The sequence below is a fragment of the Neurospora crassa genome, linkage group VII (assembly GCF_000182925.2).
Source record: "Neurospora crassa OR74A linkage group VII, whole genome shotgun sequence".
Taxonomy (NCBI): Eukaryota; Fungi; Ascomycota; class Sordariomycetes; order Sordariales; family Sordariaceae; genus Neurospora; species Neurospora crassa.
Genome location: NC_026507.1, coordinates 4159388 through 4187378, shown reverse-complemented (window position 1 = coordinate 4187378; position 27991 = coordinate 4159388). Strand labels below are relative to the sequence as shown.

The 27991-nt window shown below is 53.8% G+C and overlaps 10 protein-coding genes and 1 non-coding gene across 11 annotated transcripts; 5 read left to right on the top strand and 6 right to left on the bottom strand.

The window, feature by feature from the left end:
* The first annotated feature begins 904 nt into the window (after positions 1-904).
* NCU05891 (arid/bright domain-containing protein) lies at positions 905-8235 on the top strand. The gene is made up of 2 exons (XM_954789.2): positions 905-2550; positions 3867-8235. The coding sequence occupies exon 2, from the start codon at positions 4031-4033 to the stop codon at positions 7898-7900; it is 3870 nt and encodes a 1289-aa protein (XP_959882.1). The 5' UTR covers positions 905-2550; positions 3867-4030; the 3' UTR covers positions 7901-8235.
* NCU05892 (hypothetical protein) lies at positions 1180-2117 on the bottom strand (the record flags this gene model as incomplete). Its single annotated transcript, XM_954790.1, has 3 exons — positions 1180-1666; positions 1752-1802; positions 1903-2117. 3 exons carry the CDS (start codon positions 2115-2117, stop codon positions 1180-1182), a joined length of 753 nt encoding a protein of 250 aa, XP_959883.1.
* Positions 8236-8427: 192 nt separating the features above from the next.
* Positions 8428-10115, bottom strand: NCU05890 (hypothetical protein). Its single transcript, XM_954788.3, has 2 exons — positions 9258-10115; positions 8428-8980 (listed from the first exon to the last, which is right to left on the bottom strand). Exons 1-2 carry the CDS (start codon positions 9702-9704, stop codon positions 8930-8932), a joined length of 498 nt encoding a protein of 165 aa, XP_959881.1. The 5' UTR covers positions 9705-10115; the 3' UTR covers positions 8428-8929.
* A 235-nt stretch (positions 10116-10350) lies between these two features.
* Positions 10351-12868, top strand: NCU05889 (eukaryotic translation initiation factor 3 subunit 6). The gene is made up of 2 exons (XM_954787.3): positions 10351-11108; positions 11181-12868. The coding sequence occupies exons 1-2, from the start codon at positions 10692-10694 to the stop codon at positions 12093-12095; spliced, it is 1332 nt and encodes a 443-aa protein (XP_959880.1). The 5' UTR covers positions 10351-10691; the 3' UTR covers positions 12096-12868.
* Positions 12869-13266: 398 nt separating this feature from the next.
* NCU11305 (hypothetical protein) lies at positions 13267-14136 on the top strand (the record flags this gene model as incomplete). Its single annotated transcript, XM_001728177.2, has 2 exons — positions 13267-13328; positions 13584-14136. 2 exons carry the CDS (start codon positions 13267-13269, stop codon positions 14134-14136), a joined length of 615 nt encoding a protein of 204 aa, XP_001728229.2.
* A 298-nt stretch (positions 14137-14434) lies between these two features.
* NCU05888 (dibenzothiophene desulfurization enzyme A) lies at positions 14435-16567 on the bottom strand. Its single transcript, XM_954786.2, has 4 exons — positions 16153-16567; positions 15000-15978; positions 14759-14936; positions 14435-14703 (listed from the first exon to the last, which is right to left on the bottom strand). Exons 1-4 carry the CDS (start codon positions 16226-16228, stop codon positions 14479-14481), a joined length of 1458 nt encoding a protein of 485 aa, XP_959879.1. The 5' UTR covers positions 16229-16567; the 3' UTR covers positions 14435-14478.
* Positions 16568-16649: 82 nt separating this feature from the next.
* On the top strand, positions 16650-19067 carry NCU05887 (oxidoreductase). The gene is made up of 4 exons (XM_954785.2): positions 16650-16959; positions 17034-17757; positions 17822-17930; positions 18055-19067. Exons 2-4 carry the CDS (start codon positions 17426-17428, stop codon positions 18997-18999), a joined length of 1386 nt encoding a protein of 461 aa, XP_959878.1. The 5' UTR covers positions 16650-16959; positions 17034-17425; the 3' UTR covers positions 19000-19067.
* Positions 19068-19435: 368 nt separating this feature from the next.
* Positions 19436-21147, bottom strand: NCU05886 (DUF895 domain membrane protein; the record flags this gene model as incomplete). The annotated part of the gene is made up of 4 exons (XM_954784.2): positions 19436-19778; positions 19848-20660; positions 20771-20960; positions 21042-21147. 4 exons carry the CDS (start codon positions 21145-21147, stop codon positions 19436-19438), a joined length of 1452 nt encoding a protein of 483 aa, XP_959877.2.
* A 74-nt stretch (positions 21148-21221) lies between these two features.
* On the bottom strand, positions 21222-21928 carry NCU14144. The gene is made up of 2 exons (XR_897985.1): positions 21671-21928; positions 21222-21586 (listed from the first exon to the last, which is right to left on the bottom strand). It is a non-coding gene; the product is annotated as a ncrg27 (non-coding RNA).
* Positions 21881-25288, bottom strand: NCU05885 (flavin-binding monooxygenase). The gene is made up of 2 exons (XM_954783.2): positions 23939-25288; positions 21881-23878 (listed from the first exon to the last, which is right to left on the bottom strand). The coding sequence occupies exons 1-2, from the start codon at positions 24407-24409 to the stop codon at positions 22313-22315; spliced, it is 2037 nt and encodes a 678-aa protein (XP_959876.2). The 5' UTR covers positions 24410-25288; the 3' UTR covers positions 21881-22312.
* A 621-nt stretch (positions 25289-25909) lies between these two features.
* Positions 25910-27589, top strand: NCU05884 (MFS transporter Seo1; the record flags this gene model as incomplete). The annotated part of the gene is made up of 3 exons (XM_954782.2): positions 25910-26081; positions 26175-27369; positions 27424-27589. 3 exons carry the CDS (start codon positions 25910-25912, stop codon positions 27587-27589), a joined length of 1533 nt encoding a protein of 510 aa, XP_959875.2.
* Positions 27590-27991: the final 402 nt, after the last annotated feature.

Here is a 27991-nt window from a genome sequence, read left to right as displayed (position 1 = left end):
GTAATCAGGGATTCGGGAGCCGGAGTGTCAATCAGGATGCTTGGGTGTGTAACGTGCGTGCCGGTGAAGATAGCGGTTGTGGTCAGACCACGAGTTGCCATGTTCCAGGCAAATGTGGGACATCCAGATTTTGAAACCCCACGTTCTGTTTCACGATAGAAGAGGTATGGAGCTGAAGTGTTCAAGAACACAAAAGCCAGGAAAGGAACATTCAATCATCAGACAATATCGCCCAATTGGCGGAATGTTCCATCACTTTTGTGAGTCCAGGATTCCCACGATTGGATTCGGCTTGACTCGACAAGGGTCGTTTGCAACATTGAAGCCACTGTGTGTAAAATACCTATCGTTTGAAATAAGGGTCAAGTTCTTGATTGCCTTCGTTGATGGAGTTTGACAATTCAGCAAAAGGGTAAGTAGATAAGCCGGACCAGGTCATCCATTGTGTCGGGTTCACCTACCGCACTTGGGATTGGCGGGCGTGGGTGTTGGGTCGGTCACAAACGCAAGGTACCTACCTACCTACCTACCTAGGTACCTACCTACCTACGTACGCCGGCGATGTGCGTGGTGTGTGGATGTTGACCGGCCTGGGAAGTTTCACTTGGGGACTCCATGTGATGCTTCTCAGTGGAATACTGAGGCAAGTGAACATGAATCAAAAGCAAATCATGCGCGACAACTGGGAAAGAAAGGAAAAGATGGCCTGAAATGAGACCATTCCCTTCCAAAGCTGTCGGGCAGATGACGAGGGGATTGCATGTTCGCAGATGTCTTCCCGCCCGACCCTGTGCTAGGGCGGGGGTTTTTTAGCTCCCGCACATAGCGGGCATTGGCGAAAGGGGTGAGTGACTCTGCCACCGAAAGCAGCAGAACATTAAATGGCCCGATCGCCCATCTCTGTGCCTGTTTCTCCCTCTCTTTCCATCCTTTTTCGCTTCTTCCGGCCGTGCTTTCGATTTTCCACTCTTTTTGCGTCTTTACCGACCATCGTTGTGGATTGATTGACGATAGAATCCATTGTTGTTAACAGCAATCGAGTACCCTGCTCCAACGGAAATTGTTAGTGCAGACGGTCACTGCTCGACAATTGAACGACACCTCATACGAAGGACATCCGTTATGTACACGACAGCAACGAGATCTACTTTACCATCGGAAGTCCTCTTGTGAAGGACTTCACAGCTCGGAGGATTGCCAGGCAAATTGATAAGGTCTAGCAGGCACATGGCGTCGCGTGGGCCACCCAATTCCCCATGGCCGTGTACCCAGCAGAGTGATGCGGGTGACCAGCCCAGGTACCTCGTTGACCAACACCAATGCCTGGCCCATGTGGAGGGATGAGGACAACGCAAAAACCCAGCACACACCTGAGAAGTGAAAGAGAAACCACCAATCGACCACCTCGACTTTCATTACGGGGAAGACAATTTCCAAAGTCAAAGTTACACACCCACCACATTGAGCGTGGAAATGGGACTTCGACATGATGCGGGCATGTTGATGGGTCGACATAGAATCCCGTTCTTGCCAGACTTCAACTTGGTGGCTGGTGGGGTACGCAGCAGGTACCGAAGCGCACGGCAAGCCCAAGAGACGACATGAGGAGATGACGGAGTCAACTGCAGCGGTCAAGCACCATGGAGAATCGGCGACAAGAAAGGGACTATAAAGCGGGGGAATGAACTCTTCCATGTTTCCTTGGGAACTGAACTTTCTGCTGACATTGTAGCTTGACACGCGGAACTCACTCAGCGATACAACGATGCTCAAGTCTTTTCGGCCCAAATTCAGACACCACCCTGTACAGCATTATCACATCGAAACCAAGTGCCAATTCCTTCAAAAACCCGGAAACATGGTGGCCACTCCTGGGATCTCATATATCGGCCATGGACTCACCTTTCGAACCTTGATCGTTTTAAAGAAACAGGATGCCGCAACCTGGGGCCGAAACCGAGAACAAAAGACCATATCGGAGCAAGATGGGATACAATGGATGAAGATTCATGACCACACGGGAACCGTGGGTTCCTTTGATTCGCCATTGACCTCGACCATAGCCACGATACTGCCGCTATGACATTGAATGTCCATGAGGCAATTTGTTTCGACATTGCCGGACATCGATGGCAAAGATGTCACAACTGGGAAGTTTGGGGGAAACATGGGTTGTGCACACGGGAAGAACAGTTGCTATGGGCTGCTAGTGAAGTATGGGCGGTAACACCAACATTTGGCGGCATTCTGAGGTATCTCACTAGCTGCTTTTATCGTTGGCCATGATTGGCCACGCTGACATGGCGGCGCTAGCCTGTTGTGAAACTTGGAAATGACTTGGGATGGGGGGGGCTGACCAGACTCACCACTGAGGCAGCATCTTCTTTGCTGCTCTCACTTCCATCGGTCAGTCGTAAGCCTAGACGGACAGCTGGCTGGACACCTTCAAGAATATAGCCGACCAGACAATAGGGGAGCAAACCGCGACCGCGCTTGAGCAACCACTCCATACCCGCACGCACGATCTGCTGGTAACATAACAGACCGCAGGTAAGACTTTCGTCTCGTTATTGTTATTGTTACTTCTATCCCTTCTCTCTGCATGTTGTTTCGGAGTCAACCACACCCACCACCAGCTTCGAGCTACAGCCTTGTGATCTTTTGGAGACGAGTAGTTCCCAGCATACAAGGCACTGGGGCTCGACGATCACATACCTAGACTTTGTGTGTTTGTTAGCCCCCATATCGCTGGTCCGCTTCAGTTCCATGGCTCCTCCGAAAGTAGCACAACGGTCCCGTCCCTATCACAGGGACACTCGACATCACACTGTCGTGTAGAAGCTCCCCGCCCTTATCATCGGATTCCGAAAGCAGCTACAGTCGATGTCCTCTTCTCACAAACCGAGTCTCTGGAGACAACTACACTACGAACCTCACCTAATCCAAGTGGACGCTCTTATTAGAGACAGCACAGAGGAGAAGCATTCCTCAGTGTTATCAAATGTCTTTCCTGGGTACGAAAACCAACCCTCGGTTAAGGCATTGCATCCGAAAGGTCGAGTTTTCTGTCAAGCCAACCAAATTATGCTGAAATTCCCCTTTACTCATGCCGCCCAATGTTCATGATTACTTTATGAAGGCATTCTGGTGTTCAGTGACACTTGCCCCTTCGTTGGTTGCACTCGGCTCATAGCCTCATATTGAGAGAGAGCTCCTTGCCAGTTGCCGAGTTGGGGGAGCAACTGGCGGGCATGCCCGAAAATACCGCTAGTCAGCTGCTTGGCAGTCTTCCGCCAGTGGGCGACACTCCGAGTCAGCACTGCCCCCCTGCCGTCTCAGTAGAGGTCAAGAAGGTGGTAGCAGAAGCCGAGCCGACAAGGGGCCAAAAAGTGACAGGATCGTTGAGTGGTGTTGCGCACGGGCGCGATTCTCTAGTAGTGTAGAGTACACAACTAGGTGTCCAGCCAGAAAGGAAGCGACTGGAGACGGGACCTCGCTACCTACCTACCTAGTCGTACTCTCTTTGCTCTCAGTCCTCCTGCCTACACCTAAATCAACCACAGTCCATTCTACCACTGCGCTCACCCAAGCACTGCACCGCACCCACCTCCCGGAGCAAAGTGTCCCAGTCCCAGTCCCCGTCCCAGTTTCCCGTCCCCCGTTTCCCGACCACGCACGCAAACTGAAAGAGCCCCAACCCGCGACGCGACTTCACTGCGACTGAAGTGCCCTGCCCTGCCCTGCCCGCCCTGCTCCATCGCGACCAGCTTCTGCCGTGTCACTACACGCCCTATTTTCATCAATCCGTTCCTCGATAGGCCATGCTGGTGCCCTGGCAAATGCCTTGCTGACCCTTGACCCGAAAGGAAAACACGCGGTAACAGCTGATGGGTTCGACGGTGACCGTTCCGATTCCCACACCACTTGCCACTACTACTAACCGCCGCCGCCCACACCACCTCGACCACACGATCCATCACCACACCACCCACTACTCCCTCGTCCAGCTCCAGCTCCAACCATACCCGACATGAGCTCCTGGATGAACGATGCCGCAGTCCCGAACCACAATGGCAACGGCTACCCCCACCTCAATGTCAACGCCAACGTCAACCTCAACGACCCGGCCGCCATGACCAACAACATGGCCGCCGCCGGCGTCATTGACCCGGCCGCCTTCATGGCCGCTGCCAATCCCCAGGTCGCCGCTCAGTTCAACGTCAACCCGGGAACCACCATCAACCCCGCCCAGTTCGCGAACCCCCAGATGCTCGCCATGCAGAACGGCCCCATGCGCAATGCCTCGCCCGCCTTCAACAACGCCATGTACCAGACGAACCCCATCATCCCCTCCAAGCGCCCCCGGCCGAGAGAGGATAGCATAGGCCAGTCGCCGCGCCAGGCCCCCGGCATGATTCCGACCTCACGCGCCGACACCCCCCAGCAGTCGCAGTTCCCCGGCTTTCAACAGCAGCCCGCCATGGGCCAGCCACCGACAGGGCAGCCGAATCCATATCCCCACCTGCAACCGAACGGCTCCGCGAATGCGACGCCCTCGCCTATAATGAGCAACCAGATGCGCCCCGGCAGCGTACCCCAACGAGTGGCCACGGCCTCACCACATCCCTTTTCGCCCGCCGCGCAACAGTTTCCGCAAAACTCGCCCATACCGTCCGATCATGGCGGCACGCCTCAGCCCAACTACATGCAGCAGAACTTTGCCCAATCCTTCAACCCCCAGTTCGCGCAAGCGCAACCGCCAGCACGACCGAGCCCGTCACCGAACCCCATGGCTAGCCAGATGATGCAGCAACAGATGGCTGGGATACCGCAACAGCTACAGATGCATGGGCAGTTACACGGTCAGATGGGCGGGCAAATACCGGGACAGATGGGCGGGCAGATGGGCGCACAAATTCCAGGACAGATGCCAGGCCAAATGGGAGGGCAAATGGGAGGTCAAATGGGAGGGCAAATGGGAGGCCAAATGGGAGGACAGATGCCGGGACAGATGGCCGGTCAGATGGCCGGTCAGATGGCCGGTCAAATGGCGGGTCAAATACCTGGTCAGATGCCGAGTCAGATGGTCGGCCAGATGCCAGGACAGATGCCAGGGCAAATGCCCAGCCAGATGGCCGGACAGATGCAGGGCCAGATGTTCCCTCAACAGATGCAACAAATGCCCCAGCCCAGAAACGCCATGGAGCAGCAACGGCTGATGTATCAGATGCAACTTCAACGACAGGCAAACATGCAAATGCAACAACAGATGGTCGGCCAAAACATGATGCAACCACACAATGCGGCTCAAGCTCAGGCACAACATGCTCACGTTCAACAAGCTCAAGCTGAAGCGCGAGCTCAGGCGGCGCATCGGAACTTGATGGCTGCCAGAGGAGGACAGATGGTTCCCACGGGAATGCGCCCCCAGCAGGGGATGCCTCAGCAACAGCAGCAGCAGCAGCAGCACCCACAGCAGCAGCCCATGGGAAGGGGTGACCCCAATTCGTTCATCAAGAACTTGACGGCCTTCATGAACAGCAAGAACATGCCATTGGAGATCAGCCCGGTTGTTGAAGGTCGCCCAATCAACCTAGCCTCCCTGTTTCAGCTTGTATACCACAAGTTTGGAGGGTATCGCAACGTGACGCAGTCGAATGTTTGGCCGCAAATCACACAAATGCTCGGATATCCTGTCCACCAGGTACCTCACGCGCCACAGCATATCAAGACTGTCTACGAACGGAATATCCTCAAGTTCGAAGAGGCATGGACGGCACAACAGCGGGCCCGGCAGGCCGGTGTTATGTCCACCCCGCAAAACATGCAACAAGCCCAGCCCATGAAGCCGATGCCACCAGGACAGATGCCGCCTAATCAGATGATGTCAGCTGGACCGCAGCCACCTATACAACCGGGCCAGATGCAGTCACCCATGAAACCCCCAGTTGCGCAACAACCGAATGTTAATGGCTTTCCTGGGGCGCATCCGGGGCAACAACAAGCGAATGCCGGCCCAATGGGCCATCCCCGTAATAGCCTTTCAAGAAGCTCACAACCTACGCCAACGGCAGAGGAGTTCCCCATGCCGTCGCCGGCGCACAGCAAGACTGGAAGCATGTCGATGCCAGGATCTGCCCACCCGGAGAATCAGATGATGCCAGGGCAGGGCATTGAGGCCGCGCCTGGATTCCCTAAGCCAACGCGGGATCCGGAGCTCTACATTCCTTGTTCGAGAGAGGTCACCACATATGGCGGCGTGGATCTTGGCTCGGTAGAACATTTTGCGGAACAGCTAAGAAAGTTCAAGCCAGACGTTCCCCATCTTACCGATCTGGGAAATATTGACGTACATGCTCTAACCAAGAGCATCCAAAGTGGTATTCACGGCGAAGTGCGGCTTGCTTTGGATGTGCTTGGGACAGTATCGGCCACATCACCAGAAAGCGGCAAACAGGACCCTCCTCAACCGTATCTTCCCCTCGATCTGCGACACTGCGACGACTTGGTAGAAACACTGATAGAATGCGCCGAGGAGCAAGTTGATCTGCTAGCTGAGAACTCGGAAGAAGCTTCCGACGAGATCACCATCACCTCGTATGAAGATGTTGTTCGCGCCTGTCGCATCGAGAAATTTGCCCTTCGCAGCGTGCCCCTCTTTGGCTCTCAGGAGTACGAGCTCGACCAAGCCGCTGACAGGCTAATAGCCATCACCACCATCCTGCGCAACCTCTCTTTCCTTGAGGAGAACCAGGCCTGTCTCGCCGACGAGTCCGTCATTCGCTTCCTGTGCATGGCCATCCGCTACCTCGGCACGCGCGAGATGTTGCTCCGCACGCAGGTCAACACTCTAGACTTTATGAAAGACCTGGTCATTCTGCTCTCCAACATCACACGTTGCGTGGAGATGCCAGGGAGAGAACAAGCCTTTTGCCTGCTCCAATTTCTCCTTGCTTTCGCTCCCTCACCCGCTCCAAGCATGTCCCCTTCACCCGACGGCAATGATTCTGATCTGGGAATCCTCTTCTTCACGCCTTACGATCCCTCTCTTCACCCATACCTTCCACACGCAATCGACTCGCTCGCCAAACTCCTTGCTCGCGATGAGCCGAACAGGACGTACTACAAAACCATATTTGCCAGCGAATCCCCCTCACCAGGCCAAGTGTCGCCAGCAGACCTGCTGGTAACCCGCACCTTTGCCCTCGCCATCTCGCCCATCCCGGACCTTTCCGCCCCAAACACGCGTCCCGCGAACATCCCTTCTCTGATCGAAGTCAGGAAGCCGTTCCTCATGCAAGGTCTCCTAGCAGCAGATATTCTGGCCTCCATCACCCCCGATGGGCCCGTCGGCGCTGGAGTCGGCGCCGACGCAGCCGAAAATGGACCAGTGGCTGCCAGCGGTGGGGTGAATGTTGCCAGAGTATGGCTCTCCAGCGGCAACGGCCTCGTGCAGAACCTCTTCTACTTGGTTCGCCAACTAAGCATGCAATACGAGTCGCAACCCGTCGGTCCCGTCAGGCCCACAGGACGCGGGGGCGCCAACCAGCAACATAACAAGCGGGATGCGGATCTGGTGTACATTGTCAGCTTGGCGGTTAGCATGCTGAGGAAGTTGGGGGAGAAGGCTGCGAAGGATTCATGGCCTTTGGGTAGTAGCAAATATCGAAATGGCGGAGCCATGGCGGATAGGATGGAAGGCATAACAGATGAAGAGGGAAGTGAATGGGAAGGAGGGGGCGGAGGATGGGAAAGGCAGAGGCAACAAGATGGCCTGCCGGCGTGCGCGGTATTGCCCGGGAAGGATACGTTGCTGGGAGCGCTGCAGATGGGCGCGGCGGAATGGGGGAAGGAGGGCATGTTGAAGGATTTGGTTGCTTTCTGTAACTTGGTAGAGTGACGGGTTTCGTTTATCTTTTTTTATCTTTTTTAGTCTTTGGGGAAGTCAATGAATGAACGGATGGGGTTTGCTTGGTAGACGTGATCCTTTATAAGGCGTTGTTGCATGCAGTGGCCGAGAGGTGGGAGGTGCATGATGCAGGAAGAAGAGGACGAGGCGTGGTGGTGATGAAATTCGAAAGAATGAGATACGTGACATGTTTAAGGAAAAGCGATTGAAAAGAACTTGAGCACAGGATAGGGTGGGAATCAATTGAAGAAGAACAGAGAGAGAAAAAAAGAATTCGTACATAATAGAGGAGTTCTGCCCTGTTTTGTCTGTGTCAAGAGTAGGCGGTTGTCAGTTTCGTTGTCAATAACTATTTATTATGGCTTTAGATGGGATAGGCTGGTTAAGTTTCGCGAAAAGTCTTGATTGATGAAGCAAGCAAAGATTTGAAGACAATAAAAGTGATTGTGTATCACTTGGCCATCATGAACCTGCCGCGAACCTGTCATGAACCTGTCGTGAACCTGTCGTGAACTGTACCCAATGTGGCAACGCTGTGTATTTTTATATCGAGAATTCTCTCCCATGAAGCCTCGTCAAAAGTCTCCCCTAACCATGCATATCCCCTTCCGCACATCTCGCCTAAGCTCATAGCTGGGATAGCAAGATTCTTCGTCGTAGAGACAAATATCATTCGACCGCTTTTGTAAATCCTTTAGCCGCTCCTTACAACCCGTTTTGGTGATGATACATTGTCTCAACATGTGGTATATTCTTCCATCGTACACGCAATCCTCCTATTTACCCCTCGGTGATCCCACCGCGTAGCCGAGGACTCTCTATATATGTGACCACTCACTCGGTAGTCCTCGTCGCGGGCGACGAAGCATCCAGCACTTCCCGGAATATGCCCCAGCATGCTCTCCAGTCCGTGGCATGGAGCAGCATGGTATCTCTCCCGGTAATAGGTTGGTCCTCGTCGTGTTATGTGGACTTGTGGCTGCAAGCTCTAGAGGTTCATCGGTGTAACATCTTCCTCATTTAAAAGCCCAAGCCGTCCAGGAACTTGACGATTTCCTCTCTGCGGTGTCCCTGTTTATGTTGGTAGTCCGTTAGCACCTGTCCTTTCTGCTGCAGGTTTAACCCTCTTCTTGTTTTCTTATCGCCCTATTCTTTTCTCCCATCTCAACCCGTTGTCCATTGTCCCATGATCTTCGAACCTCTACCTCTTTGCCTCTCTTTCCGAACTTCCAACTCTTTTCCGATTTCTCTTCCATTCATTCCCTCACTCTTGATGTCATACTGCCTCACCCTTCTTGCAAATAGCAGCAAACCGGCAATGCAAAAAAACCAAACAAAAAAAACTTACATCAACCTCCAAATGTCCTGTCGGCACCTTCACCCGCACCTCCTTCACCTCCAGCCCCAAGAACTGCGCAAGATCCCTGCGCAGAGCCTGGCCATCACCTTGCACCTTCTTGATCTGGGTGAGCTTCTTGTTACCACCGCGCTTGGCGAGGTGGTAGACGGGCAGACGCTGGGTCCAGGCGCGGCCTACTAGGTAGGGCTTCGCAACGGGTTTCGTGGATTCTGTTGGCGCGGCACCGGTCTGGGTCTGGATAGGGGTGGTGGGTTGTGTGGTGGGCTGCTGCTGCTGCTGCTGCTGGAGTGGTGTCGTTGTTGTGGCTGTTGTTGTTGGTTGCGATGCGGCGGCAGCGGCGGAGTAGAATCGGGACTGGAAGGCGGCGCGGACGGTGAGGGGCGTCGCGGGCTGGACGATGGCCCGGGAGAGGCCGAAGAAGGTCGAGCGGAACATGGTTGTGGTGTTGTGTTGTGTCGTGTGGTGGTGTGGTGGTGGTGGTAAAGACAGAAAGAGGTCGAATCGATCGAGCTGGGCTCGGTTGGTCGCAACGGGATCTGATAGGTAGGTAGGTAGGTAGGCTTGGCTGGGATCTGGAGTTAGGTCAGACTGGACCTGCGCTGCGGCCAAGAGGTCCCCGTTTCGGATGAGGCGCGTTCAATTGCTGGCTCGCTGGAGTCGGATCGGTCCCGCGTCCCGTGCCCTGGGCCGTGTTCCTCTCGGCGCGGCGGGTCCGTCGTCGGGTTCTGGAAATTTGGTCGGTACTCGGCAGAATTATTGACCGCCCGGGCGTCCCCGCGTAGGTACCCGCGCAGGTGCTCTGCCCCCCGTCCGGCGGGATGTGCGCCGAGCGAGAGGGACGAAAGCCTGAAACTGTGTGCCCAGGGCGTTCGCTGAAGCTCCAGGCCTTGGGGTGCCTGATCTGGGCTCTACACTTACCCCTCCCGTGGTGCCTAGACGGAAGTGGAAGTGGAAGTGGCACCGCATTCAGCTGCCGTGCAATTGTTGTGCGACAGAGGCAGCATTGAACCGAATTCGATGGCCCGTGCTTTTTGTCACTGGTCAGTGGTGTCAAGCGCATTTTCCCAATTTTCGACCCCACCAAAGATTGACGACGGGCCACCACAACTGGACGGGGTCACAAAGAGAAATTTGGCGGATCGCATTTCCAAAGCGCCTGGCAACTGAACGAACGAAGCTGGAGACCGGACACGCCCTTTCCATCCATATTCCTCTTCCTTTCACTTCTGATAGTAGTCGACCGACCCTCCCCCGGCCCTCTATCTTATCCCACCCACCGTAATACCCCCCCTCTCTCCTCTCCAGGCCTCGACTCGACCCGATTCCGACTTGACCTTGTCGTCGTCCACTCAGTGTCGTCTGTCATCACCACCATCCAACATCATCACCACCACCATAGTCACAGACACACAAATCCAAAACATGGCTTCCACATCCCCCGCCACCACCAACGGCGACGTTGCGCCCGCCAACTATGACCTCGTCCTCAAGCTCGCTCCCCATCTCGACCGCCACATGATCTTCCCTCTCCTCGAGTTCAACGCCGGCCGCCTTAAGGAAGATGAGACCGACAAGGCTCGCGAGATCCTCGCCGCCAAGTACGCCCTCCTCAAGAAGACCAACATGACCGACTACGTCGCCAACCTCTACTGCGAGCTCGAGGGTCTTAAGGAGCCCCCCGCCGAGTACGCCGAGCGCCGCCAAAAGGTCTTCCACCAGCTCGAAAAGTACGAGCAGGAGACTGCCAAGATCACCGAGCTGCTGCAGCGCGACGATGTCGTTAACAACCTCCGCTCCGACAAGGTGGCCAACTTGGAGTTCTTGAAGAAGGAGCACGACGTACGTCCTACTTTTTGTTTCCATCGGCACATGTGGCTTGTAGTACATGGCTAACCCCCATATCCTGTGCAGGTCACCATCGACATGGTCAACGCCCTCTACGACTTTGGCCAGCTCCAGTACTCGTGCGGCAACTACGCCGACGCCTCGGAGCTCCTCTACCGCTTCCGCGTCCTCTCCACCGACAACGACAAGGTCTCGTACGCCACATGGGGTCGTCTCGCCTGCGAGATCCTCACCATGAACTGGGAGTCCGCCATGGAGGAGCTGCAAAAGGTGCGCGAGAGCATCGACACCAGGCTCGCTAACAACCCCCTTGCTCAGCTGCAGCACCGCACCGAGCTCGTCCACTGGGCCCTCTTCCCCCTCTTCAACTACGACAAGGCCCGTGAGCCCCTCCTCGACCTCTTCTTCAACGCCGGCTTCATCAACACCATCCAGGCCAACTCGCCCTGGATCCTCCGCTATCTCACCGTCGCCGTCATCACCAACCGCGGCCGCGCTAAGAACGCCGGTGTCCACCAGAAGCAGATGAAGGACGTTGTTCGCATCGTCAAGCAGGAGGCCTACGAGTACCAGGACCCCATCACCCGCTTCGTCCACGCCTTGTGCATCGACTTTGACTTTGAGGAGGCTCAGCAACAGCTCGTGCTTGCCGAGGAGGTCCTCAGGAGCGACTTCTTCTTGCTCGCCCACGCCGATGACTTTGTCGACTCGGCCCGCCACCTCATCTTCGAGAGCTACTGCAAGATCCACGCCCGCATTTCGCTCAAGGACCTCAGCGCCCGCCTCGGTCTTAATAACGACGACGCCGAGAAGTGGATTGTCAACCTCATTCGCGACACCCGCCTCGACGCCAAGATCGACTACAAGGAGGGTACCGTTGTCATGAACCACCCCCCGAGCTCCGTGTATCAGCAGGTCATTGAGCGCACCAAGGGCGGTTTCTTCAGGACGCAGGTTTTGACTGCTGCTGTTGCCAGATAGGCGTGTGACAATAGCGGCAGTGGAGAACTGACTGATGGTGGCGGCAGAAGTATACCCGGGTCGACATGTCAGGAAAGCAAGGGCGATAAGAGGATTGTGAAGGAATGATTATGGCATGGGCTCGATCGCAACGCATGAAAGCGGCGACTGATTTCTCGTCGAATGTGAGACCAAGATTATCGCCGACGATTGGAACGCGGCGAGCATCAAGTGGCCAGGCGAACTCAGTCGCTTCATGGCAGGCGAACTGCTTCAGCGTATGGGCTTCAACTTGACCAGGACGAGTCTCGGATAGATCCCCTCCCAGCATCTTTTATGCCATTGCAATGAGAGGATTTGAAAGTGCGAATCCAAAAAGGGTTAGCGATGCATTTCGAAGAATAGACCTTTTTTTTCTTCTTTCGTTCTCATCTGCCTCGATAGTCTTCTCTATCTCTCAGCGTTTGGCAATTGTCGCTATTTGTCGTGTGGGCATGGGCTCGGGCGGTAGAGGCAGCAAGGGAATTAGGACAATGGAAGGAGGCCTTTTACGTCATGACAACAACCGGTGTAATCATACCTCTTTAGTGTGTGTGTTTTTTCTTTTTACAGGCTTCTCATCAGGCGTATCAAAATGGTTATGGCTCATTGCTTTTAGCTGGCTTATGAGTCAGGTTGCCTTTCCCATCAGTAACATTGTTCATCGCATCATGGTAACCTCCACTTGGTCCCTTCTTTATAGCAACTGAGCTGGGGTGATCAACCAGGAAAAACTGTGGCAACCAATTATTGAGGTATGCTCCTTCCCTTCCTCCATATCTGCGTGGTATCGTCCATCTCCCGCCTCTTCCCTTTTCACTCTTCTACCAGGGGCATTCTTATTTTCGTCCTTTCCAGCCTCCAATCAACATACAATATCCAAGCCACCAAGTTGGGCAGTTGTATTTGTCGCAGAACGACCAATGGCTGCCCGATACAGTTTCCAGCTAGGTAGGTTCATACGGCACAGGCTGACAGGCTGCAGCTGTATTGATATGGCGTTACCCCCGCTTCGAGTCCTTGTCTCCTTGAATTTTCAGTATGCCCGTCCTCGTTCATGAAAGATTTTGTGGAATCCCGTCATAACATCAGGCCTCTTCTATCTGAGATACGTAACCTGTCTTCAGGTTCAGTTCTTCCGCAGTCAGCAACGATGGTCAGAGCGCAGGGTATTTCGTTGCTCTTTGAACCGAATGATGTCGAGCCCGAGCTTGAGTGAGTCCGCCACTCCTATCTCATCCATTCAATGACTGTAGTTCGGGGCACACTGTTCAACGCGGCTTGCAGCATTATTTTCATCCATGGCTTCACAGGTCATCCACGCTTGACTTGGACGATTGATCAAAAAAAGGCTGAGAGAAGAAGAAAGGCAAATAGCGATGCCCCGAGCCACAATGTTCACAAAAGTGCGCAAACAGCAGACGTTTACTGGCCAAAGGACCTGGTTCCAGTAACGCTACCATCTGCCAGGGTCATGACTTTTGGCTACGATTCCAAGATACGACATTTCTCTCAAGGCCAGATCAGCAAAAACACAGTTCAAGACCATGCTCGGGAACTCTTGGAGCAATTGAGGGATAAGAGGCCGCCAGATGCAAAAGGATCTCGCCCGCTAGCCTTCATCGCACACAGCTTAGGTGGGCTAGTTGTCAGAGAAGCCCTCACTCTGGCCAGTCAACATCAGGATGATCAAATCAGTACCAGCCGCTACAAAGATATCTTCCGTTCCACCGTCGCCATCATGTTCTTTGGCACGCCTCATCGTGGTGCTGATCCTCGAAGCTCTTTTCATCGCTCTTTTTCCGCCTTCGCCATGCGACTGGGAATAGACGTCAATCCGTTTATTCTCGATGCCCTGATTCCGAACGTGAACAACATTCAGAAACCACTCAACCTGGACGGCTTCAAGAGTCTAGCAGCGGAGCGAGGATGGATTGTTTACACTTTTCAGGAAGAGTACGGCGTTTTGGGCTTTTTCAGCAAGAAGGTGACTAACTCGGCCCTTCGTCTCTTCAGAAGCTAATGTGTGGTTCAGGTAGTTGAGGATCACTCGTCTCGCCTGGGACCACCTGTGAGGGAAATTTTCAGACGGATCAGCGAAAACCATATGGACATGTGCCGCTTTTATGGCTTAAGCGACCCCGAGTATGAGAAAGTGGCGAGCTGCTTACTAGAGATTCTCAAGGAATCTCTTTCTTCACACTCTTTTCAAGCATCTTTGAGTCTCCACGACACCACGCAAAAGAGACTGAACACCTTTTGATCATTGATCATTGGCACATTTTGGCAAATATGTTGCCTGATGCCGCAGAAAAAGAGCCTTTGGAATCTTCAAGAAGTCAATTAGCAGAGCAAACTTGCACGCCTACTCTGGGATCTTGTGCTCCTCGGATGGTACACCGGCTTTCCACTGGTACTTGGACGCGATGTGCTCCTCCAACGGATACTTCTGGCCTTGGGCACCATAGAAGTTCTCACGATATGTTCCGCCCGGGACAGCGTAATCGTCCCAGAAGAGACCACGCTTCTTCAACTCGGGGAGCAAAAGATCGATTATATCCTGGAAAGATCCCGGGAAGAGGGCATATGCCTGAGTGTGCTTTAGGTTTGGTACAGTCCATGGATATCTGGGACGGATCACTTACAAAGTTGAAGCCATCAACATCAGCCTCAGTTATCCAGGCCTCAAGGCCATCAGCAACCTGCTCTGGTGTGCCAACAAGGATGGGACCGTTGCCACCGATGGAAACGTGCTCTGCAACGGTGTGCTTTGTCCACTTTGAGCCAGGCGGAGAGAACCTGGCGTAAGCCTCCACCGTTGACCTGAACCAGGGGCAGTTAACTCTCTGTTCATTCCACAACTCAACCGGGAGGAAACAAACTCACCTCACAGCATTACTTTCAACCTCTCTCAACTCCTCATCATCACCATATTTGCTCAAATCCATGCCCGTCCACCCACCAAAGAAAGCCAGCGCACCTTCCGTGCTCGCATATTTCCTGTAGTCAGCCAATTTCCCCTTTGCCTCCTCCTCGGTCCTGCCCAGAATCGGTGTAACCAAACTCAACACCTTGATCTTGCTCCCATCCCTTCCAAACTTTTCCCGGGCCAACTGCCTCACCTCGGCAATATTCTTCGCACAAACCTGCGGCGCGTGCGAGCTCACAAATATGGCTTCGGCGTGCTGCGCAGCAAAGAGCTTGCCAGCTTTGGAGGTTCCAGCCTGCAACAGAAGCGGCACTCTCTGTGGCGTGGGCTGAACAATCGCGGGGCCGGGGACGGAGAAGAACTTGCCCTCGTGGTTGATCTGCCTCACGGCCTCCGGGTCGGTATACACGCCCCTCTCACGATCCAGCACCACCGCGTCGTCCCGCCACGAAGAGGCAAAAAGCTTGTACATGACGCGCAGGTACTCCTCCGCCTGTTCGTAACGCTCATCATGCGCCACCTGCTTTTCCCGCCCCGCAATGTTACGCGCGGCGCTGTCCAAGTAACTCGTCACAATGTTCCAGCCTAATCTGCCGTTGGTCAAGTGATCGACCGTCGCCAGGCGGCGGTGTAAATGATAGGGCGCTTCGTAGCTGGTACTCACAGTGACGCCGAAACCGAGAGATTTTGTGGCGGCCGCCATGGCGGGGACTACTGACAAGGGCTCGTTGACGGGCCATTGCGCCCCGGAGACGATGGCAGGAGTGAGGGAATCACGATAGACATCGTAGCCACCGAGGACATCGGCGATGAAGATGCCGTGGAATCTGGCGGATTCGAGGAGCTTGGCGAGCTCGACCCAGTGTTGGACGGAAGTGAAATTGTGGGACTGGTCGGAGGGGTGGCGCCAGAGGCCCGGGGATTGATGGCCGGAGCCTGATGGCAGATGTCAGTGGACTGGTTTCATGGTCAAGCAGGTGGATGTGTGAGTACAGGTCGTCGACGGCAAAGTGAAATTGAAGTCGTTGATTCGCTTCAGGCTCTTGTTGTTTGTTTTCAAAAGGGGGTCAAGTGGGCTGACCTCCGGAGTGGGTCATTGGACCGACTTACACATTTCGACGAAGGCATTGATGATGAGTTTCTTCTTGGGCCTGGTTTGGCCTGACCCGTCTGTTGGGCTGGACATGATTGCTGATGTGTCTCAGTGAATGCCCGGATTGTGAGAGTCTGTTCCACTTTGCGCTCAAGTGGTTGTTGATGCACGTCGTTGAAGTCAAGAGAACTGAGCCCGTTATCGCTAAGCGAACTAAAGGGGTCCGCAAAAGGGGTTTGTTGACTTTTGCCCCGATTTGAACGAAACCAAACGATCGATGACGACGACGACCAAGGCGATTCGCCATTATAAGGGGCACCCAGACTGCTTTACCAAGACGCTATCAATCACTCAAAGATGGCAAAGAGTGTCGTGATAGTCGATACTGCTACCGCGTTGCCGAGTTCGTCACTGGTGCCGTGCTCGGAAACGACTGCCCGCGATTGCGTGATTGACGCGGGGATGGTGCTCATCAGCAACCGCAGCTACCCCGACCTCTCGCCCAAGTGCTTCATTGTTCCTGACACTACAGCCCGCCCCAACCCATGGCCAGCACCATCATGTACATCTAAACCCACTGCGGCGGAAATAGCATGTTTGTACTGATACCCGAGGGATTGGCGCCACCGACGGGACAATGACATTGACAGCCATCGCCGCGTTCCCTCCTTTGCGCTTGCACAGCATCGCCGAGCACAGGACACCCTGTAGTCTGCAGTCCACATCGCATGCGACTGGTTGCACCTGCTCCCGATTATCGGTACCCGTTCTATCGTTGGCGAGCAAGAGTGGGGGTCCATGGTCCCTCCCACCTCTATACCAGAGTGAGTAGATGAGCTGCAAAGAGCCACCGTCATGGTGGGCAACAGGGCGTGGTGATTGTCTAACGGCAGGACAGCTTTGGCTCTCACCAGGGATACACATATCGCTCAATTGAGTCGAATCCGACCGAGATGGCGCAATCCAACGCTCAGCCGGGTTGTCAGGCACTTGACAGAGATCATCCGGAGTGTGTGTCGCGAATTCGATTTGGTCAAGCGGTGCTTAATTCCCTTCTGGAAGAACCTGCGAAGTTTCCCTTGGCTTCAGAAGGGTTATATATTCGTTACTTTCGACCGTTGATGTTGTTTGCCAGAGTCCAGCCAGTTAGCAAGCCAGAAACAACGAGCCTGAAGTCACCCAAGTACCAGTCTTGTACTTCGACGCACTACTTGAACACCGCTCGATCGCTAGAGGTACACTTCGATCCTGGATGACGCAAGCATCTCATACGGCAACTTGAGCAACATCATGTCTTTCATCAAACGTTTGTCACTGAAGAAGCTCGGCAAAAACAGTTCGTCATCTACGAAAGACAGTCAGCTACCGCAGGCACAATACGTTGAACAGCAAGGACAACTACCAGAAGACGCCATTCCCCTCGGCAGCGGCAACCACGGCATCAGTACCACAGACATGGAGCCTCTACCAACGCCAGAGAAGCAGACAGTGCTCTTGCTGCACGGGGCAAAGCAACCATACCAGCTGACAGAGGACTATCCCGTCCCAAAGTTGGAGGGGGAGCACGATGTACTTGTGAGGACACAGACCATTGGACTCAATCCCATTGATTGGAAGGCACCGTGAGTTTCTTTACGTTGTTCCACGTTGGGGGCTGGAGGGAACCGACTGCTGACAATCATGAAGTGACTTCAACTTTGCCATTCCTGAACTACCATACATCTCTGGTCGTGAGTTGGCAGGTGAAGTTGTTCAAACTTCCAGGAAAGAGTCGAGGTTGAAGCCAAGGGATCGAGTAGGTCACTTCATTTCATATCAGCTCACCTGTCACTTCCCTTCATCTTACCTCTTCTCACTTCCGCCCCTTCCCATTTTATCTCATGCCATACTTTCATCAGGTACCTAGCTAATAACCATAGGTCCTCGCCATCTCCACCGACTACCGCGACCTCCGCAAAGCCGCCTACCAGCAATACGTCATCTCCTTCGACTACAACACCGTCCGCATCCCACCCTCCCTCTCCCTTGAAGAGGGTTCGACTCTCGGTGTGGCCTTCGTCGCCGCCGCCCTTTCCCTAGGCGTGTGTATGGGCGTCAACTTCTCTTCTATCCTCTCCGGTCCCGATCTCTTCTCCCTCCTCCGCTCATCCGTTTCACAAGAGTCTCTAGCAGAAGATATCCGCTCTGAATGCCTAGACGGGATTCGTTTTCATGAGAGAGCCAAAGCTGGGGATTGGGTCGCCGTGTGGGGTGGAAGCTCGACGAGTGCCAACCTGACGATCCAGTTAGCTAAGCTCGCCGGACTGAAGGTTGTTACGATTGTTGATAAAGCTAAGCACGGCTTGAGGCTAAGTAACCATGAAGTACTCAAGGCCGACTTGCTGGTGGACAGCCACGACCCCGAAAGGGCGGTGCAGATTATCCGCCAGAATTTGAAGGGCAAACTTCGCTTTGGCGTGGACACCCGTGGTCGGGAATCTGCTACTTCGCTGCTTCACGCCCTTTCTCCCGATAACGTCGACTCTCCTCCTTTACCAGCCGGCGAGCAGCCACCATCCCCACCTGGCACACCTAAAGAGGAGATCCTCCTGGGTGCGCATCTGATTGGTCTTACAGGCCTCCCAAAGCAGCAAGCACCTGAGGAAACGATGTTCCATACGGTACCAATCAAGTTGTTTCATGAAATTCCACAGGTGGGCGGGGCGTTATGCCAATGGTTGGAGAGGTTGTTGGCTGAAGGGTTGGTGAAGGCGCCCGAAATCATCGATGTTGAGCAGGGGCTCGGTAGTATTAATAGGGGGCTAGATAGGATGAGAAAGGGGGAGATTAGTGGTGGGAAACTGGTTGTCAGGGTTGCTGAATAGGCTGGGGAGGATGTAATCTGAGTTCAAACTAATACCTCTAGTAACTGTCGAGATTATAGCGATTTTACTTTCCATCATCTCGAATACCATTTTCTGTACGGTTCTGAAAGAGATACTGGTCCCTACTATATTCTTGCCACTCGATTCCCTTGAGTTTTTCTTCCAGTTGAAGTGTCGGGGTACCTCTAGGTACCTCTAGGCATGTCACTCCCGAGTACCCGAATCCTTAACTTTCACTTCCAGTCTCTTGTGTCTGTGAGATACAGTAGTTGAGCCTCAAAAGCTGCGTGAGTACCCGATTTGTACCTGCAAATGTTGCAACGGCAGACTCAACATGGAGGGAATGGATGACTTGTTCAAATTGTAACTGAAACTGAACTGATATCGCCTCCATGCGAACATGGACCCTTAACTTCAAATTTTCTCTTCCCCTCCTTTACGCCTTGCTCGTACTCTCATTGCCGGCCTCATCTCCCGAGCTTGTTGCCGAACTAATCGCGCCCTTCTCTTTCACTCGTTCGATACTTGCCGAATATGAATCATCGCCCGCCAAGGGCCTAGAGGTATGAACGCCAAAGTGTCTTAGCAGGTGCCAAGCAGGGTAGATAGCCACTGCCCATATGACAAAGCTCATATACACGCCGCCAGTTGCAGTGAACAATGTCAAAGACTCCAGTCCGTAGCTGAGGGCCTGCCAAGCGGACTCAGTACCGCGGAGGAGCGCAGCATAGCGAATGATCTCCTCATCGCTCTCGGCGATGTTGTGGACGATGAAGTATCTGTGCAGGTGTTAGTGTACCTACTTCAACCACAACGTCAACAAGAACTTGGGTGGAAAGAAGACTCACGAAAACAGATAATTGAGCTGGAAGCTGACAGCCAAAAAGATAAACACCCCAAACGCCGCTCCAAATCCGGGCGTCGCCCAATCATAAGTTGGCTTTGTCTCCTTGAATCTCGTTACCAACACCGTCGCCCACGTCCACCATGCACCCTGGAAGATCACCAGCGTCCAGAAGGCCACTCTGCTCCTGACCTTGAGCGAGATGCTACCCCGATCAAGCCAGTATCCCAAGATGTTTCCGGCAATGACAGGAACAATGCCCGACATCAAGGATCCCAGGGCTCGCGAACGGACTGAAAACCACATGGCCAGGTAGGTGAAGAAGACGGACTCCGAGAAGACGGCATTGCCGATCCAGAGGAGAAGGAGGAGGAACTTTTTGGTGAAGAAGAGTTTGGTGGTGGCTTTGATCTCCCTCCACGGATTCTGAGTGATCGTCAAGTCCACTTTTTTGCCGTCCTTCCGTTCTACATTGTCAGGACTATTGAGCAAGAAGCCGATGAAGGGGCCAGAAGCTTGGATGGCAATGAATACTAGAAACACCGTGTATGAGACCTGGCCGGCTCGGTCATTGTTGGCGTTGAGACCGAAGTTGATGGCACCGCCCAGCATCTGAGCGAAGAGCTTGAAGGAGAGCCAGTAACCCAAAGCTTTCCCTCTGTTCCAAGGCTCAGGGTAGGCAATGGCGATGGATGCTTCGGCGGCCCAGAAGACGCCAGCCGAGATACCGCAGAGGGCGGCACCGAGGAGGACAAACCATTCGTTTCCGTAGCGGTTGTTGGTGTAGAGGCCGGCGGCAAAGGGGGCGTAACCGATGCTGTGGTGAGTGCCTGTGTTAGTAGATCGAGAGTGATGGACGGTGGTGGGGAGAAGGTTGGAAGGACATGCCAGCCAAAGATCAAAGCGCCCTTGACACCAACAAAGTACATCAACGCACTGGACAGGTAGCTGGAGAGGACCATGAGACTGAAAGTAATGGCGTTGGCGGCGTTGATGAGATTAGGAGAAGCGGCTCCGCCGGCGCCGAGTGAGTTCATGGCGGACCAGATGCCGGGGCATGCGAAACTGCAGACACCGACGATGGTCACGTTGAACATTGATGACCGGTACCATTTTACTGTAAGGTACAGTCAATGTTCCGTTCCCATTGATGTCGAAGAGACAAATGGATGGAGCTTCAACTGGACAATGGACATACCTGGATGTTGCTGATCTTTTGGTGGTTCGACTTCACTTGTGTGCGTATCCCTGTGCGGCAAGCCGGATGGGAACTCGTCCGGGGGACCGGAGGATACTACATGCATCTTGTCGACGTTGTGTATCTGGTCGTCCGATGTGCTGTTTGAAGTCTGTTCTTGGAGGTGACACAAAATCAGGACGAAAGCTTCAACCAATGCTGTAAAGACAAAAGCCGAGGTGTAGCTTGGTATGTGAGATGTGACATCACAATGAAGTATTTATCTTTTCCTCCTATCACTTCCCTACCTCTACCACTACTTCTTTTCCTCGACTGCTGTATAATGCAGGCAAGAAACTCGTGCCAGTCCATGTTGCATCACCAACAATGAGCTACAATCCCACTCTGATTGTGAATTACGGACTTCACGTTGCAGACCACTGAAAGTCCAGGGTCTGGTTGATGGTACAGCTTATCATAGTTCATCTGGGTGCCGTCTCCGTAAAATCGGAGAGATCAGCTCGCCAAGATGTGTGGCTCGCAATCGTAGACGATGCAAATCCGCCCTAGAAGGATTGGTCAACCGTGTTGCAAAGATGCCGCGGGAGCACGCAATAGCGATTCAGCTTTATCAGGGTGAGGACCGGTACCCTTTCCGCCTCTTTCACCATGAGACTGGGTCAAAGATGTGCTGGAGTGCCTCGAAGATCGTGGATTGCAGGATTTCGATTGTGATTTGCAGATAGGATTCCGTATTTGGTGGAAGCGATGTGTGATGGTGTTATTGTTGGGGGTCGGGAGCTCATCTGGACCCTGAAACTCGAGACTGTAAACCTCAATGGACCAAAGGATGTCTTTTTCGCGGAACAGATTGCTTGGCTTTTATGTACAAAACACCTCGACGGCGCTAGATGCATGCATGTGCTGAACGGCAAGGATTCCGGAAGTGGTCGAGCTGTTGGTGGGGGTCAAATTGTTGTCTAGACCCGACCTACCTGATTGCTGGCCGTTTCTTTTCACCCATGGGGCGCCATTTCCCCGAGATCAAGACTCATTGGATGCAGCAAGAAGCTGGTCGTACCTCCGTACCGTATCTGCCTGATCATCATGTGCACTTGCTCATCTTGGAGCTTGAAACTTCGAGACTGTGAAGCCCTGGCAAGCTGTACAACTCCACTCGGATTGCACTAGCGACTTCACACAAGCGGCCATTCTCTTGTTCACCAAACGCGTAGAAAGTCGAAGACTGTTTCCTCGTAAAAGGAACCCAAAAAAACCAGCAACACAGAAAATCATGGCAAATTCCACCAACTCTCATGCACATCCCTCAACTCCACCTTTTCCCCTGGCCTCCTCAAATAAGGTGTCATATCCGACTGCGGATCCGCCTCCCTGCTCGTCCACCCATTGCCCAAGTACCACTGAAACCTATTACCCGTCTCCCCGAGATACTCATACTCCCAATCCTCCCACCTGGGATGCTGTCTCACCACCGTCAAATGCCCCGCTGACCCGGGCCAAATACCATGAATCCTCGCCCCCGGCCTGCCGCCGTTGTACCAAGAGCTGCAGTTATCAGTCAACACAGTAGAAGAGAAGAAGGCATCCGAGTACTCGACAAAGTCATCTGCTGCTTTTCTGGAAGGGACAATGCTCTTGATGCCTTCCCTTCCCAGCTTCCGTAGGATCTTTGCCAGCAGCGTAAGCTGTGTCTCGGCGCTATGTGGGACAGTCCCGCTCGGTCCCGTGCCGTGCGGTCCCTGCAAAAAGAACAGGTTCGGAAACCCGGGCGTGGCCACGCCGAGGTAAGTGTAGGGGAAGCCGTGGTGCTCGTCGCTCTTGCCCTTGAGCTCGGGATTCCACGCATCCTGGAGGTTCTTGCCCTTGGCAATGACAGGGAAGGGGATAACCTGCGAGACGTTGGCGCCCGTGGCGCAGAAGATGGCGTCCACCTTCCGCTCCTTGCCGTCTTCAGTTTCGATGCCGGTTTCAGTGAAGCGGCGGATGCGCGTGCGGATGTACTCCACATTGGGCTCAGAGATGGCTTCAAGGTAACCGGGACCAGGCGTCAAGCGGCGGCAGTTGGGTGAGAAGTCGGGCACAATGTGCTCGATTAGCTCCTGCTTCTTGGCGAGACGCTCGTGCATGATTTGCGTGAAGCGCTCACGCAGTTCGGTGCTGTCTTTGCTACCGCGGAAGAAAGCGTTGAAGCGGCGCCAGTATTTGTCTTCCATTTCCTTGCGGAACTTGAGGTAGGCGTCTGGATCAGACTTGAAGAGAGCAATCTGCTCGTCTGAGTAGGGCTGAGGCCCGGCCTGCCGGACGTCACCTGCCCAGGAAGCCGCGATCCAGGTCGGATTGCGGACGTAGTGGTCCAGCCGGGCAACCGAAGGTTGGAGGTTTGCGACGAGCTGGATACCGCTGGCGCCGTTGCCGATGACAGCGACGGCCTTGCCAGAAGGGTCGAAGGACGGGTCCCAGTGTGAGGCATGTCGGAGGACGCCCTTATACTCAGCGATGCCGGGGTAGCTGGGAAGCTTCCAGGCGTTGAAGCGGCCGATGGCAGTGATAACGCTGTCCGCCTTTTCGGTGATTGTCTTCCCGGTTTGAAGGTTCTTGATGGTTACTTCCCAGACGGATTCGGTGTCGTTCCAGTTGAGGCCTTCGACCTTGGTATGGAAGCGTGCATACCGGTATACATTGTGCTTCTTTGCTACGCTTTGCCAGTAGTCCCGAATCTCGGCCCCGCCAGCGAACTGATCGCTCCAGTCAAGCTTGGGCTCAAAGGTTGACTGGTAGACGTGGGAGGGTATGTCACATCGCACTCCGGGGTAAACATTTTCGAGCCAAGTACCTCCCTGATCTTGTGTTAGCTGAGATACTCAGTGAGCGGGAAGAAGAGCTGATGGTTTACTCACAAAGTCGTAGTTCTTCTCATAGATGGTCAACTTGATGTTGGGGACCTTGGCCGGAAGCAAAACACCGGCAAGAACACCAGAAAGACCACCACCGATAACAGCAACTCGGAGTTCTCGTGGTTGGTCAATGAACCTGTTCACGAGACTGATGCGAGACTTGGGGTATCCTGGATGTGGCTCAAACGGGACGAAGCTGTACTGAGGTTGAGAGCTGACTGAAGTCTCTGGGGTACCCGGCGCGCTGGGCTCACTTGTAACTTCCTCTTCTGACACTGAGAGTTCACCCAGCTTGTCGACCACGGTTACGACTTCGCCGTTCACGTTTGCTTCTGTTGTTGTTCTTGCCATTGTAAATTTGAGCAGGTAACCTGGATGTTGCAGCTTCTCCTTTTCCGCAAAGAAACGAACAAAGCACAAGGACACGGACACAACAACAACTCCACGAAGTATTTGTTTGTGTCCTGCCTCCATGCGAGAGTCAAATCCATGTCACGACCTCACACCATGCGGCGGCATCACATCATCGACCCTGCTTCATCGCCATCACTCCCCCTCTTCTGAGCCTATGTATTGCCCAAACTGGCGCGTTATCGCCATGCATGTTGTTTCTGATAGTACCGTATCCGCGGTGTATCGTTCCATCTCGTGCCATTTCTGGAGGTTCCCCCAAAAGCACGTCAAGCCTTCGTAGCATAACACCATGTACGGGGTCGATGGTCGGCAAAGATGACTTGCTGCCGCGTTGCCAATCCGGGCTTTTGGGTGTCTGTAACCCCCATTGAATGCTCCTCCGATGACCGGTGGTCGTAATAGTCTCGGGTTGCTGGACCAGGGCTGACAGGATGCTGATCGCGTCTTGAGCGTGTCTGAGGTAAGGTGGAGGTTGGATGACGCCATCTTGGTACCTTGGGACTGGTGGTGTTGGCGAAGGTGATGGGGACCCACTTGGTCTTATCCTGGTTGATGTTGCTGGATAAGGTGTCATTTGTTAGCGGTCTTCTTTGGATTCAACAAAAGGGAACTCGAGAAATCGGCTGGACTCAAAATTGCCCAGTGGTATCCTTTTCATGCGGGGTTGTTTGTACTGCGATAATTACCCAAATGGCGACAACAAAGGCGAGTGTCCACGGCAAGTGTGAGTAAAAGAAAGTCGGAGGGGCCGCTTCGGGAAACCCTAACCCGGACCCCCACCCTACTCTTCTCCAGGGGCTGGAACGTCCCCTCCGTCACTGCAACAAACAACCATTGTTCCTTCAACAACTCTTCGATGGGCATTGACAACGGTGCTACGTACCGCCTACTGTGGCAGGTATCCAATGATGTACGTGATATGAAATGGGTACGTGATGATGACTAGTGCTTGCGACATCCCACGCTTCAACCTGCAAATCCCGTACTTCGCTGTTTCCGTTTCTTGGCTTTGGGCGACATGGAGACACTCGAGCGGTGACGAGCAGTTTGGGTATGTGAAAGTCACAAAGATTTACTAGTGCCTTCGGAGGTTCGTCTCTGTAGGGCTAGCGAATGGAAGTACAGCTCGACAGAATCCACATGGCTGGCCCTGATCTGAATTGAGGACGACCATGGCTCAAACAAACCGTGCAGGTCCCTTTGTGCCGCAATTGCTTGGTCTTTGCACAATCCAGTTCCTCGCGCTGGGCGTACGGTAGTGTCAGGTCGAGGCTGCGCACCATCTATCATGTCAGGGTCCCAGGGGTCATCCGTCCCGTCGGTGCACACCCGGTGTTATGGTGTTATCAGCCTGCGTGGCAGGAACACTTGGCGTCTCGTAGACAGGTAGTTCTTGATGTATCCCGCGCTCCGTCGCAAAGGCATGTTTAAAAAGAAGTACCTCCAACCTTGTTGATGTCCCTGTGCCGACTGGTTCCGCTTTGGAAGGTGACCAAGTCGTTCTTCCTGTCTGTCCTACCTCGACATCAGAGTTCGGAAAGAGCTTGACCCAACACATCGATGGCAGTCCACCACCAATTCGACACCGTCAAGCGGAAGTGGTACCACATCAAATGGTTCGCTGACAGCGACACCCCTCGCGAGCGGCGCCTCATCATGAAGCTCGACCTGCTCATCGTCCCTTACGCCTTCCTTGCCTACTGGATCAAGTACATTGACCAGGCAAATCTCAGTGCGTTATTCCTTCCTGCCTTCTTTCAATCTCTTCTCCAGCCCATCAAGGACAGCGAAGTCCAGCTAACACCAAGGTATTTCCCCCTCACAGACAACGCCTACGTGGCCGGCCTCAAAGAAGACCTCGGTTTCCACGGCAATGAGCTCGTCCAGCTGCAAACGCTCTACACCGTCGGCGCTGTCGTCGGCCAGATCCCCTTCATGTTCCTCTTCACCTACTTGCCCATGCACTGGACCATTCCCTTCCTCGACATTGCTTGGGGCTTTTTCACTTTGGCCCAATACCGCGCCAACTCCTTTGGTCAGATGGCCGCCTACCGGTTCTTAATCGGCTGGTTCGAAGCCGCGTTCTACGCGGCTATCCATTACATCTTTGGAAGCTGGTATCGCGGGGATGAGATTAGCAGGAGGGGAGGCGTGTTCTATACTGGGTTGACGCTAGGGACGTTGACTGCGGGATTGATCCAGTCTGGGGCGTCATCGAGGTTGGAGGGTGTAAACGGACTGGCGGGGTGGCGGTGGATGTACATCATTTGCGCGCTCGTCACCATTCCCGTGGGAATTTTGGGGTACTTCATTTTGCCCGGCACGCCAGAGAACCCGAACAAGTGGTTTTTAAAGGACGAGGACGTGCAGATTGCGAAAGAGAGATTGGCGAGGGTGGGGCATTCGGTCGTACATCCAAAGTTCAAACTCGGCACGCTCAAGAGCCTGGCGAACAACTGGAAGTTTTGGGCGTTGCTGATGCTGGACATCTTCTTCTGGAACGGGAGCTTGAACTACTCGGCTGGAGGCTACTTGTTATGGCTGAAGAGCCTGGGACGGTACAGCCAGTCCAAGGTCAACGAGCTGGGTACCATCAGTCCCGCAATTGGCATCTTTTATGTCTTGTTGATCTGCTTCATCTCGGACTTGGTGGTCGGCCCGGCGTGGGCGATTACGATTGCTCATGTCTGGAACATCATCGGCCTCGTCATTCTGGTCATCTGGAACGTGCCCGAGTCGGCGCTGTGGTTCGCCTTCATGACAACGTACTCTTCCGTGGCCATGTCGGCGGTGTTGTACGGATGGATTAATGCCATTATGGGGAAGTCATCGGCAGAAAGGTCGTTTGCAATAGTGTTGCTGAACACGGTTGCGCAGAGCACGACCGCCTGGACGCAGCTTTTGACGTTTCCGACCAAGGAGGCACCCCAGTTCAAGAAGGGGTACTCGTTCGTCTTGGCGAATGCCGTTTGCTTGATCATTACGGCTCAGTTCTTGAATGTTGCTCTGAAGAGATCAAAGTAAGTTGTTGTCAGTGGAAGTTGAAAGAGCCAAGCTAACAGATTTTGATACAGTGAACACACGGATGATACTGAACAGAGTGCGGAAACTGAAATCACTGCGGCTTTGAATTCGGAGAAGAGACAAGAGGAGGTGAATGTGACTTCGGGAAGTGTGGTTAGAACACACTGGAGAAGCCGAAGCTTTGTAGAGGCGACCCGCCAAGTCGATAGACCATGATACGGAGACTTCGGTGATTTGGCTGTCGATGGATAAACAGAAACACGATCGTGAACCTCCTTGGGTTGACCTGTCCAATGACATCAATCTCTGTCCGTAAGACTGTACGACGAACGGCGGGATCCGTAGATGGTTCGTCTTGACCAAACCGATGACATGACAAGCGTGGCATTCAGGGGTGGTGATCTGATGCAATACCTCTAGTACCATCTGCATGGCACCATCCACCCCTTGATGACAACATGCACCCCCGCACGGGACTGTGATCCGAGGTACTGTCGACATCCCGACTGTGATCGCGGCAATAATAGCGTGAGCAAGGGTTGGGCCTGATATATGAAGGGTCCGAACCCTCCAAAGAGCTGAGTCCTCAACGGAACGACAGCTGTTGACATCAAAGTG

Excerpts from the sequence above, each read along its gene's own strand:
- NCU05891 (XM_954789.2), top strand. The coding sequence starts at position 4,031 with ATGAGCTCCTGGATGAACGATGCCGCAGTCCCGAACCACAATGGCAAC.
- NCU05890 (XM_954788.3), bottom strand. The coding sequence starts at position 9,704 with ATGTTCCGCTCGACCTTCTTCGGCCTCTCCCGGGCCATCGTCCAGCCC. Across the intron at positions 8,981-9,257 it reads CAGGACATTTGGAGGTTGAT|GGACACCGCAGAGAGGAAAT; the intron begins GTAAGTTTTTTT and ends CAACATAAACAG.
- NCU05889 (XM_954787.3), top strand. The coding sequence starts at position 10,692 with ATGGCTTCCACATCCCCCGCCACCACCAACGGCGACGTTGCGCCCGCC. Across the intron at positions 11,109-11,180 it reads TCTTGAAGAAGGAGCACGAC|GTCACCATCGACATGGTCAA; the intron begins GTACGTCCTACT and ends TATCCTGTGCAG.
- NCU05888 (XM_954786.2), bottom strand. The coding sequence starts at position 16,228 with ATGTCCAGCCCAACAGACGGGTCAGGCCAAACCAGGCCCAAGAAGAAA. Across the intron at positions 15,979-16,152 it reads CAATGCCTTCGTCGAAATGT|GCTCCGGCCATCAATCCCCG; the intron begins GTAAGTCGGTCC and ends ATCTGCCATCAG. Across the intron at positions 14,704-14,758 it reads ATGTTGATGGCTTCAACTTT|GCATATGCCCTCTTCCCGGG; the intron begins GTAAGTGATCCG and ends AAGCACACTCAG.
- NCU05887 (XM_954785.2), top strand. The coding sequence starts at position 17,426 with ATGTCTTTCATCAAACGTTTGTCACTGAAGAAGCTCGGCAAAAACAGT. Across the intron at positions 17,758-17,821 it reads CCCATTGATTGGAAGGCACC|TGACTTCAACTTTGCCATTC; the intron begins GTGAGTTTCTTT and ends ACAATCATGAAG. Across the intron at positions 17,931-18,054 it reads GGTTGAAGCCAAGGGATCGA|GTCCTCGCCATCTCCACCGA; the intron begins GTAGGTCACTTC and ends TAATAACCATAG.
- NCU05885 (XM_954783.2), bottom strand. The coding sequence starts at position 24,409 with ATGGAGGCAGGACACAAACAAATACTTCGTGGAGTTGTTGTTGTGTCC. Across the intron at positions 23,879-23,938 it reads ATGAGAAGAACTACGACTTT|GGAGGTACTTGGCTCGAAAA; the intron begins GTGAGTAAACCA and ends ACACAAGATCAG.